The 12,358-nt window shown below is 38.7% G+C and overlaps 1 protein-coding gene across 2 annotated transcripts in view; it reads left to right on the top strand.

Moving 5' to 3' along the window:
* The first annotated feature begins 2,175 nt into the window (after nucleotides 1-2,175).
* Nucleotides 2,176-12,358, top strand: part of ADAMTSL1 (ADAMTS like 1) — a 389,415-nt gene continuing 379,232 nt past the window's right edge. For both annotated transcript variants that reach the window (XM_039729898.1, XM_039729897.1), the window contains exon 1: nucleotides 2,176-2,298. In XM_039729898.1, the coding sequence (XP_039585832.1) occupies nucleotides 2,224-2,298 (75 nt within the window). In that variant the 5' untranslated portion in view covers nucleotides 2,176-2,223. The remainder of the gene's footprint in view (nucleotides 2,299-12,358) is intronic.

Raw genomic sequence — 12,358 nt, 5'->3', positions numbered from 1 at the left:
TACTTTTGTAAGTACTGTTAATTTTTTTTCTGTTTAAACATAGATTTATTAAATTCCTTCAAGTCCATTTGAGCAGGAAGGTACTTTCAGAAAACTCTCTCTCCTTCCCTCACTACCTAGTAATTTACAACTCTGCTCTTGTACATACAACTGTTACAGAGCTATTAGACAACAATGGTACAGTTCCAACATTGTTGCTATAAATTTGGTGTGAGAATAGAGAAGTCTTGCTTTTTATATGCAAACAACAGATAGTTCATAATGTAAGTAGTAACAATTGTCGATAAAACATTTCTTAGTTCATAATGTAAGTAGTAACAATTGTCGATAAAACATTTCTTGACCATTAACATATAGCTTGGTTTTGCCTTGAACTGTCAGGCCCTTCAGACAGTTGTAAATGCCAGGAAATGTCCTTCTGATTCTTGAAATATAAGCATAACTTGCAATATGAAACTTGGAAACATCTCATTCCTGACCAATTAATGAAAATTTTTTCATGACAAAAACATGAAAACAACGTTTTGTTCAGCCAAATTTTGTTGCTCAGATCATGTGGTGTTTATGACATACTTTAGACCACACTATACTTACAGAAGTCTTAACCTCTATAATTACATGCTGCTAAAACCAATAATGTTTATGCACAATGTTTATGTATTTTTCTAACCATATGTCTGTAAAAAGAAAACCAAAATTCTAGAAGTTCATCAGAAGTCATACATACTCATAGAGTATTCCTGATGTACTTATATAATCAAGCACTTTTCAATTTAACTATGTTTCAAGTAGCTGTACTTGAAAGAGCATTTCTAAAATCTTAACCATGGAGTTTGTTTGTTGTATAATTAATAGGTTTTAAAGAATTATCAAATGAAAGAGGTTATAAATCTCAGTGTGAAAGAGCTATTATGATTTCTCATGCCGATCTGAGCCACAAACTCATCATGCGTTCTCTGCACAGGGCAAAGTCTTTGTCAACAATGTCTGACATAATGCATAAAAGATGGAGAGAAATGTGGCAGTTTTTAGTCCCTGCACATGCTGCTTCCCATATGATTTATTTGGCTAGTCAGTGAGGTGCACATTTTCCAGGCATTATCCAAATATCTCAATACCTGTGGCGAGAATGCTGTGGGAGCATTCAGATAGGCTTATGGTGGTGACTTTAGGGACATGCACAGTGACAGTGGTTATTAACAGGCACAATAACTTGTGGTTTTGCAAGAGACTTATAAAAGCTGCCACAAACTTTTCCCAAGCAGCCAACACAATTTTAGTCAGATTCTTGTTTGTCCCAGCTTGCATTTTGACTGTTGTGTCAAATGATGGAGATGATGAAGTTGCAGGTACTAGCCAAGAACTTTAAGTGAAGGGCTTGAAGGTAGCTGAGGGAGCTAACCATATGAAGGGGCTTTGCTCCCCTGGCTAAGCACCTGCAGCCTTTACCTCCAGGCAGATGTGGGCAGCAGGAGTCAGCACTACAGCATTTCAGCTTAGTATCCTGGAAATTCTCTCATGCTTAGTAGGCAATCATGTCAAAGAAAGCATACCACGGCAGGTGGGGGCCCGTCCCTGGATCTGCACACCCTGCACCTGAATGACTGGCTATGCCTGCCTGCCTTGTGCTTGCCGCAGTGTCCCACCCTTGCCAATATACCCTGCTCCTGCTTTAACCACCCAGGCCTGCATGGCCCGTACCCGCCTGCGTACGCCACCCCTGTCTGCATGTCCCATGCCTGCATGTCCCATGCCTGCATGTCCCATGCCTGCATGTCCCATGCCTGCATGTCCCATGCCTGCTTGTGTGCGCCAGCCCCACCTGCCTCAGCCTGGAACGTCCATTCCAGCCTGCGCGCTCTGTGCCTGCCTGCGTGCCCCGTTCTTGCCCACACGCCCATCCCTTCCCAAACATCGAATCCTCGCCCTCGCCCTCTCTCTCAGAGTTCCCCACCGCTGCTTGCACCTCCTGTGGCCGCCCGTGCGTTCCGTCCTCTCCGGAGAGCCCCGTCCCCAAGGCCGCCCACCGCTTCCCGAGCCCCCGCGTGCACCGTCCGCCCTCCGTCCGCACCCCTGCCCGGAGGACCCTCGGGGGCGGGAGCGGGCCGTCGTGGGCGGCTCCCCGCTTCCCTCCCCGCCGTCCGGCAGCGGGGGGCCGCGCCCGCGCCGCTCGCAGAGGCGCGCAGGGGCGGCCCGAGGCAGCCGGAGCGCCGCGGGAGCAGGATGGCCGCGGGGCAGCGCCGGGCCACTGCCGCCTCCCCGCTCGCCCTGGCCTTGGGGCTCCTCGCCGTCGCACAGGTAAGGGCGCTGGCGGGTCGCCCGCCCGCCTCTCCGGGACGCGGCTCCCCCGCCACGCTGGGGCGGAGAGAGGTCCGCACCTGCGGCTGCGGTCGGCTCCCCCTCGGCGGCAGGTAGCTGCCGCGGCTGCCCCAGCCGGGCGACTCTGCCCGCTGCTGGGCTCGCCGAGCGCGCGTCTCCGTGAGCCTGGCGCGTCCCGCCAGCTCCGTGGAAGGGCGGATGGAAGGGTCGTTATAAAAGTTGCGATGTTGCTGGGCTTTTCCGAGTGTCGGGAGTGAGGTTCTCAGCCTGCTTCATTGCGGGGAAATACTCTCCAAGATACAGAGGAACTTAGAGAGTCCCCGCCTGCGTTTCTCACATGGGTGTTTATTTCCGAAAGTCGAGACCTGAGCCGGGGCCGTGTCAGTGCGTTTCCCTTGGGTGTAATTTACATCCTCTAACGTGCTTTGCAGGTAGTTTGTTTTGCTTATTCATCAATTTGCCATTGCCCAGCTTTCATTTCAGACTCCTGCAAAACAAAACAAAGTAATGATAATAATAATAATAATAACAATACAAACTCACTGAGGGTGCACCAGTTACCACTCTGGAGACAATGTATGAACTCACTTTCACCTTTGTTTGTGCCTTAAGGAAAAAAAAAGTGTAAACCTGGCTCTCTAAAACTGTTCCCATTTTATTTTGTTCTTAAATTTCAAAGATGAATTTTAAACATATTTTAAAGCACATTTCAGTAATGATGATATTTTTGTGTTTAGGGCAATATCTTAAATCTCTCAAGAAAACAAGAAACAACACCTTAATTAAAAAAAAAAAACAAAAACAAAAACCAAAGATACAGGGTCACTTGAAATAAACTTAGACACATAATTATCTTTATTTGAATTTTTGGTCTCCTTTTGTGCTCATGAAATGTATTTTATCCTCTCTTGAACCTCTGCAGTAACTGTACATCCACAGGCAAGTTAGCCTAGTGATCTGAGTAAAGTTTTTAGTTTTGATAGAGAAACTTTTCTGTTAGCTTGTTTTGCCTTCTGTTATTGCACTACTTTGGGCTCCATGCAAGGAATCTGTTCAAAAGCACTGTGGAGTGCCATGAGGGATGAAGTGTGATGCCAGCCTGCACCTGTAGGCATGTGGCCAGGACTGGATCAGAACTATGTCACTGGAAAAGTTGTTGAAAAAGCTTGCATGTTGCTTTGGTAGCACTGGTATCCTCAGGATGCCCAGACTGGCCCACAGAGACCAGCCTCTAATGACATCTGCTGTCTTTTCTGATATAGGCCACTAGAGTTGTAATGGCTGTGATCCTGCAATGGAAAACTCATCTGCCACTTCCTTTAATCCTGCCTCCAGTCTCTTCCCAGGACTGAGATCGAGCTGATCTCCCTTGGCACTCTGCTCTCTCCCAGTTTATCCTGGCCCTGTGCACCTGCTTTCCCTCTTTCTTGCAAGCTGTTCTGCTTTGTGAGGAAGTGAAATATCTCCTTATTTCTTTTTACAAGCAAATACAGACTATTCAGGTTTACATTTGAAAATTGTGGAGTGATAGAAATGTAGTGAAATGTCTTGGGAGCTGAGACAGGTAGTTTAGTTTCCCCTGGCTTATATGTTGGATACTTAGTTACAACAATTTCGTTTTACACTTACTGAGATAGTGTTACTCTTGAAATAGCATTTTGGCACTGCCTCCTGCCTCTATTCTCAAATTTACACACAGATAGTGCGAGTAAAATCAGTTGTCCTCATGGACAGCATTTTCCTAGGGCAAGAACATAATCAGCTTGGGAAACCTCCTGTTGTTTTTCTTGCATTTGTAATGCAAGATAGTGGAGTAAGGGGGGATTAAAATTATGCTTCACTGAGCAGTCACAGGTTAGACAGCTGTGTGCCTGTATTACAAAAAAGGTGTATATATATATATACACGTGTGTGTGTGTGTGTGTCTCTATATAAAAACAAACTGCAATTGTGTAATGCTGCATGTATTAATTTAGAATTCTGATTAAATTAAGGTGAGAAATTATTCTTCTCATTTACTAAGTATGACCATATATTTATGATTTGGATGATATTTCTATACCATTCTATATTATCATAGCATGGTTTGGATTGAAAGACACCTAAGTATAATCTGGCTCCAAATACCCTGACATGGGCAGGGACACCTTCCATCAGGCTAGGCTGCTGAAAGCCCCATGCAGCCTGACTCTGAACATTTACAGGTATAGGACAAAAGAGCATGCTAAATCCTTTCAATACTTTTCCTTCTTTCTTTAGTTGTTTTTTTTAATTATTTTTAAGGAGAAATAAACTGGGTCTACAAATCATGCATTGTTGTTATTACTATTTTAATTATTATTTTAAATAGTTATTGTTATTTTTAAACTAGATCAAATTGTGTCTTTTCAGTAATGATAAATATCATCTATTAATAAATGTAGGTCTGAACTCTTTCCGAGCTCTATTTTGGAATTAAGTACAAATTTGCTTAGGTTGACATGTGCTCCTACTGCATTCTCAGTTCACTGTTTCTGTATAATTTCAATTTCCTCTTAATTTTAATGGATACAACTTTTCTTTCTTTCATAATTTTTTTCTTGTTTGGGTCTATAAATGAATATACTGTTTTTTTATTAGGATGGTTCTTCTCACAGGGATTTATTTTTTCATATTTGTGGTTGCGATTATAGCAGATACCTCAACAAAAGAACATAAACCAGCATCTAAAATTGAATTGCACATAATAGTTATTGTAGCAGCTGCAGTTTTTACTCTGCCTAAAATTTCGTGTATGAGCTTTGTGGATAAATGCATGTGCACATGTGTTCTGTGGGCTGATTGGATATGGGCAGGTTTAGGTCTGGAAGGAGTGTAAGCAAATGTAGGCCATTGGTAAGCAGATTTTCTACACATTTGCTATATGCTGTTCTATTTTGTATTTAAATTATTATGCTTGCTACAGTGTACCTTTGTTGTGTCCACAATACATGTTACATGTTACAGGGTGGAAGGAAGTAAAGTGGTGGTGTTTCGTGTGTCAGGAAATAGTCATATGGAGAAGAGAGCATCTTTTTAAAACAGTTACATGTAATGACAAATGCTTAATAATATTAAGCAGTTACCTTTATCCTCCCCCAGAAAAATACTTACCATGTGAAAATCCACTGAGTTTTGTTCCATTGTCCAGAGAAGACTATAACTTCCTCTTTTACTGGGCAAATTTGAAAATAAAGCCAGTCAAAGATACTGAAAATAAAAACACACTCCCTACACTCCTCTGAAATTACTCCTGATTAAAGAATTTAGATCCTCTTACTATAATATGGTGAGGTTTGAAAAACTCTTATTATAATAAGAGAATCTAAATACTTCAATCAGGAGCAATTTCAGACAAGACTGCAGGAAAAACCTGAAATGAGGACAAAATATTAGGATACAAGTACTGTATTTATTGGTACTTGGTCAATTAGTCAGCCAAAAATCACTAAAAATCACGATAAAACATCACGATGCCCTACTTGCTTCATGTACAGCCATCTTGAAAGCAGTTTTGTACCCATCAAAGCAATTTTATAGTGAGTTTTTTAATAAATCTTGGAAGCATTTTTATTATCAATATAATTTTATCAAAATTATATTGATAAACCTAATTATGGCTGGCAATATTAAATTTGAGCAAACTCAAAAGTAGTTTCATCTTCTTGTGGAAGGTTTAAGTAAACTTCTGTTACTTTAATGACTAGAGATTTTTTTTTAAATTTGTAGTAGATCAAATGGATTCTTGAGTTATATTGTCAACTCAAGGCAAAAAATTACACTGAGGTATATCTTTTTTTGCATCATCATCTGACATATTGAACTTCCTGTTGCTTCACCCTTCCCTTCCAATTAGAATCACAGAATCATAGTCTGAATAAGGTTTGCAGAGACCTCTAGACATCATCCTGTCCAATCCCCCCATTCAAGCAGGGTTCTATAGAGCCAGCTGCCCAGGATCATATCCAGGCAGATTTTGAAAGTCACCTCTCTGGGAAACCTATTCCAGGACTCACCCTCAGAGTGTCCTAATGTCCAGAGTGAACGTCCCGTGTTGCAGTCTGCAAACATTCCTCGTATTCTGTTGCTGGGCACCACTGAAAAGAGCCTGATTGTGTCTTCTTTGCACCTTCCCTTCAGGTATTTATATACATTAATAGGATCTCCCCTAGCCTGCCTTTCTCCAGGCCCTCTCAGCCTGTCAGTCCAGTTCCCCCATCATCGCTGTGGCCATTTGTTGGACTCCTCTTGTATGTCCATCTCTCTTGTGTGCTGGAGAGTCTGGAGCTGGACACAAGTCTCCAGGCATGGCCTCATCAGTGCTGGTTTGATGGGAAGGATCCTTTCCCTCAGACTACTGGCAGTCATTTGATTAATGCAGACCAGAATAACATTTGCCTTCTCTAGTGCAAGGGAAACTGGCTAATGGTCAGTTTTGTGTCTACCAGCTCTGACTGTGCCCAGTCTTTTCCTGCAGAGCTGTTCTTTACTTTAAGAAACCACTTTGGGCTAGCTTTTTACCATGGTGGGCTAACTTCAACCTGTAGTAAGTACACCTGGCTTCAACTGACTGTTTTTAGGAAGTATTAATGAAAAACTGTATTGCCATTTCTGAGAATTCAGGTGTATGGGACAAAATTTAATTTAAGACAGTTCTTATGACCTTTCTTTTATGAAAACCTTAAGTCCCCTTTGTGAAGAAGGGTTAAATATTTAGCAAGAGAAAGGACTTGCACTGGAGATGTCAATTGCTGGAATTATGAAAGTGGGAATAAGCTTGCTTAAGTTAGAGATCTCTGAGCATTCATAGCCTGCAGCTCACTAGAGATTTAAGCCCTCAGCATTTTCACACATTTTCACAGGCCATATGTGAATATGTGCAGGGAAAGAAGCGATACTTCCTCTTCTCCTGTTGCACTAAAGTCAGGTTATTCACAAAATGCTATTACATATGGATCCTGCAGCAGTCATATTTTCACGGTAATGGGCATGTACAAAAGGTAGGGTGAATCAAGGGTTTGTGCATTCTTACTGCAGATTAAAAAAGAGCTACACCTGATTCAGAGATAAAGAGAGAGGATGGGAATATTTTAGCACTGGTCTGATTGTACAGTTTCTGACAAAATCTCTGAAAATATTAGTAGTTCTTCTTGACCCCAATAAACCCCTCTTCAGGATGAAGGGAAAAGAAAAACTATATTTCTGTAGCATCTATCTGATTTGAAATTTTATCTCTTTCCTCATATAATTATGAATGTCAGATTTCACAGGCTTAAAAATACTTCCCTTTTCATGAATATTTCCTGCAGTGATTGGGTTGATAATGCTACCATACGATTAAGTACAGACAATGAATATTCTGTGATCATTAATGAGTGATGGCAGAATTGCTTGATGAATATATACTTCAAAAAGTCTAATTTTTGAGGTATAATTTTTGGTAATATGGATTAGATTGCTAGTATCACATTCCAGTTTCGTATCTCTGTAAATTGCTTCTCTTAGAATAGATATTAAAATTAAAATTTAAATGCATCTCTGTTCTTGCACATTGGGTGCGTGAAGTGAACACTACTAGAGCTTTATGGGAACGTCAGAGGATGTAAATTACTGCTGCTAGTTTTCCCCAAGGATTAAGGAATTCTGTGTGGCTATCAGATAGGCCTTTATTTTTTCAGGATTTTTGAAAGTCTTGGTTAGAAATGGAATGTTTTCCTTAGACTTTTATTATACTTTCACTTAACTTAAAAAATAAAAAAAAAATCATTTTTCACTGTAATCCACACTTCAGTAATTTTACTCTTCAGTGTCCTTACTTGTGTTTGTTTGTTTGGGAGTTTTTTGTGTGTTTTTTTTTTTTTTTTTTTTTTTTTGGTTTTGGTTTTTTTTTTTTTAATGAAAAGCACAATAAAATATGCCTGCCTGTGATCTAGAACATAATGAAATGTGATAAAGTCTTCTATTGGGATGAGTTATGGTGAATAGACTAGCAAGTAATTGGCTGAATTTTGCACCACTTTGCCGTTTTACAGTATTCCCTGTATGCATCTGGTCCTGTATTTTAAATCCTCCTCTAACAGCTCCTGTACAGCATGGGTACATGTTGCTATTGCACACCTTAAGTCACTTTGCATTCTGAATTTGCAGTTCTGTCCCACCTGCAAGCAAGATGTTTCTGTTACAGTAAGCAATGCAATGTAATGGCAAAGTAACATGTCATTTACAAGACTTGGTGAATAATGCCATGTGCATCTGAGTCATGCCTCTATTAAATTTAATTAAACTCTTTACACCCTTTTCAGTCTTAAGGGTATATTTTTTATGCCTTTTGAGAGAAATGTGCAGTCAGCATAATTGTTAAACATGTATGTGCAAGGAAAGCTACCAAGAGGGGGAGAGGTGGAAAGCAAAGAGGCAATTCAAGGCCTTTTGGAAATACATGTATTGGAGCTGCAGAAGTTATCCTAGAATACATTCTGGGATGACTATATCATTGGTATTTTTGGACACAGTTATATTTCTTTAAGTGGAAGAAGAAAAGAAAGGAGAGAAAAAAAGATGCTGCATCACTTGAACTGAATATATATAGGTGAAATTTTATTACAACAATGTGTTCTGCTGAACTACAGAAAGCCTGTGTTTTTTTAATATGTTCTGCTGAGTGGACAAAAGCACTATTATATGTGCTGCTTACACACCAGTTCAAGGCTGGTGCGGGAAAGGAGGGGGTGATCTAGCAGGACTGTCTGATCTTGGCCAATAACATCCATCAGAGCAATTAAACAAAGCTTATTCTTGCATCCATGCTTCAGATTTTCATAGTTCTATGTGTCTATATGTCATAAAAAATGACTATATTACATCAGTCCCAGATATGGCTTATGGAGTGTTGTTTGATCCTGCTACCAAGGATCTGCAACTGAGTTTTTCCGGAATTTTAATCTGTACCTATATGTATTTTTTTAAACTGGCCCCATGTATAATGGGTATTTAATAATGGAAGAATGGATTTATACAAAACTGCCAGTAATTGTTCTCATTTAGTTTTGTTTTGACTTGCAGATTAAATGGGCATGTGTATTGCACTAAATAGAAAGATCTGCTTTTGGATTTTGACATTGTTACAATAATAATGCCATTCTCTGTGTAACTCAGGTGGCTGCAGAAACCAGTTTTTCCTTGTACTGTAATTTTTTTGGATTCTGTGAAGAGTTGACGTGAAGGAAAGACTTTACGTATAAGAATGACCCTACTACGTAATATAATAGCCAAACACTAGTCCTATGTGGTTACATTTATGATTTGATTTGATTTGATTTGATTTGATTTGATTTGATTTGATTTCTCTCAGTGTTTTTTTAGATGAAATAGAGGGTGGCCACATTCATCCTGACTTACACTAACTCCCAAAGAAATAAGATGGTGAGATGACCATCTCTTTACTATTTCTATGGGCTTGGCTACACTATGTTGGATTGGACAGTGGAAATGAAGAAGGAAAGATTTTATTTTTTTCTTAACAGGTGATTTACATTTCAAGAGTAAATGAACATAGTGAAACAAGAACTATTTAGTTTGGGGTTTTGAGTCAAAGACCAGGAAATAGTCTTATCTTTGCATTGTTTTATTTATTCCATTTATTTATTCAATTTTCTTGAAACAGTGATTGTAGAACATACCTTCAAAGGCAAGTTTTAAACATACCTGCTCTAGGTAAATCACAGTGAGTTTGTAGTGTAGAAAGGATTTATTATTTGATGAATGGCTTGTTCAAGGAAGCTGAGCACAGGAGTTACTCAAGTGCCATTAGTTTCTGATATAATTTGCAAAGGTCACTTTAACTTCTTACTGCAGTAACAGAGAAATCTACTAATGACTGAACAGCCATGCAGTGAAGAATGTTTTTATCTGCTAGAAAAGAGACATAAGGAAAAAAAAAACAAACCAAGAAGGCAATGCTTGGTTGCTGTTCAAATGAAGAAATGTAGCAGAATTCATCAGACAGGAAGAAGTTTTTGCACTTCCCCTGACTGCCTGACCTGTGTCAGTCAAGGAACAGCAAGATGAAAAGAGATGCGCTTAATATTTCAGAGAGATAATATAAAACTGACTGCAGAGTTGATAGTGGGAAAGATGACAGTACTAACTGCATATGTGCATATGAAATCCAGAAAATTATTAGACCTGGTGCTAAAAGGCAATTTTGGGAAATTATTTTAAAGTCACAGTTGAACATTTTTTAATGAAATGTCTACTTAACAGAATAAAATTCTCCTTAGGAAAACCTTACTAGTAGAGATTTTAGGAATTTTAGAAACTATTCTTATTCCTTTTGAAGCCTTCATTTTCATTATGTTTAAAGTAAAAAAAAACAAAACAACCAAACAAAAAAATAAAACAAACAACAACAAAACTCCAAAACCAAAGCCAACCAAATTAATCATACTTAAAATATATTTTTTCTTCTGTAATTGTGTGCAACTTTGTATTTTGTACCAGGTCAAAGTGGACTATTCTCAAATTAATTTAGCTAGTGAGACCTGCAAGCTGTTTATAATGTTTTGGTGGAGGGTGAGTGGTATTTGAATTTTCATTTTTTCTTCAGATTTTTAAGATTTCTTGAGGGGTAGGAGTCTTTCATTTTATTTTCTTCTTACCTCTTTTCTTTTTAAACTGTAGCAACAATTTATCTAATCAAATCTCTCTAACAAAGAAGCATGTCTTCCTGGTCAATCTTAACATGCTAAAATTTCCTTTTTCCTTGTCCTTATTTCCCTCTCTCCTGAAATTAATGGTGCTGTTCTCAAACATGTTGATAGAAATTAAATTTTTTCATTGAATCTGAATTTTTTTGAGCAATTATGACAGAGCTTCTATTTATTCTCCTTTTCCTCTCAAAAACCTTCTGTCTCAAAAACCTTTCTTCTGTCCCCACATGAACCTACTCACAGAATGGGATATTTTGTTCATAGACCCTGCCACAGGATCAAGCTGAGGCCTTGAATTTCTAATGCTTCTAATATACACTGTATTTTGCATTCTTTATATGGCTTTTTTAGTTGTAACTCAGAGATGAGACTTTATATTTTCTCATGTCTTTTGTATTTTTTGTACAGTTTTGAAGCAGAAATTTGTATGTTCTTTAGGAAGTACATAGCACAACCTAGTTCTTGATGAAGTTATTCAGAAGAAATTGCAATTTAAATAACTACTGTGAAAACCACAGACTTTAATGGCAGAATCTCTGCAAGCTGCATTTTTGCTAGCTGAGTGTTTTCAGATTACAGGATTAACACCTGAAAATTATGTTTAAAATAACTGAAGTTAGATTTTTCCACATGACAGCTCTGAAATTCTACTAAGCATCTGCTGGCAGCATTTTTCTTGCTTGTAATAACAAGATTATATGTCTCCTCCCCAAAGCCTGCATTGTGTAAAGACATCCTTCAAAATCTTTATCAGCGCTCTTGCCATCTTTATCCCTGCTTTGGTAATGATATTCAGCTTTTTCCAAGTTTACAGCTACTGATAAATTTGTCTGGAATGCTGGGTAAAATCATGGTCTGGAAAGCAATTTCTAGAACAAAAATTAGGAAGAAACTTCCAGTGTTTAAATACTATGTCATAATACTTTTGTCAAATCTTTGTAGCCTAGCTAAAATAAAAGAGGCAGAAACCAAAGAACTGACAGTATATCTTTTCATCTGGAGACACTGTTTTCATGAAAAATTCCATCTACAATTCTTCATATTTGTGTATGTGTCTACCTGATTGTCTGTATAGTACAGGCACTTTATTGTGACCAAGACTGGAAGTGGGATATATTGAACCTGATAACTGTATGTAATTTTTCAAACTGAGGGTTTGGTACCTTTGCAATACTTGCAGTAGCAATGTTTGTCTGAATAGTACCATGTGTTATGAACTTGGAATTGAGAATGGATTCTTGATTGCATAAAAAACACAGAAAGTCAAATATCTTAAAGACAAAATAATGTTCACAACCATTATTTTTTTCTTC

Source organism: Passer montanus, unplaced genomic scaffold (genome assembly GCF_014805655.1).
Source record: "Passer montanus isolate IOZ18808 unplaced genomic scaffold, ASM1480565v1 scaffold7, whole genome shotgun sequence".
Lineage (NCBI taxonomy): Eukaryota > Metazoa > Chordata > Aves > Passeriformes > Passeridae > Passer > Passer montanus.
Note: the sequence above shows the minus strand (reverse complement) of the source record. Positions and strands in the feature narration are given on the sequence as shown.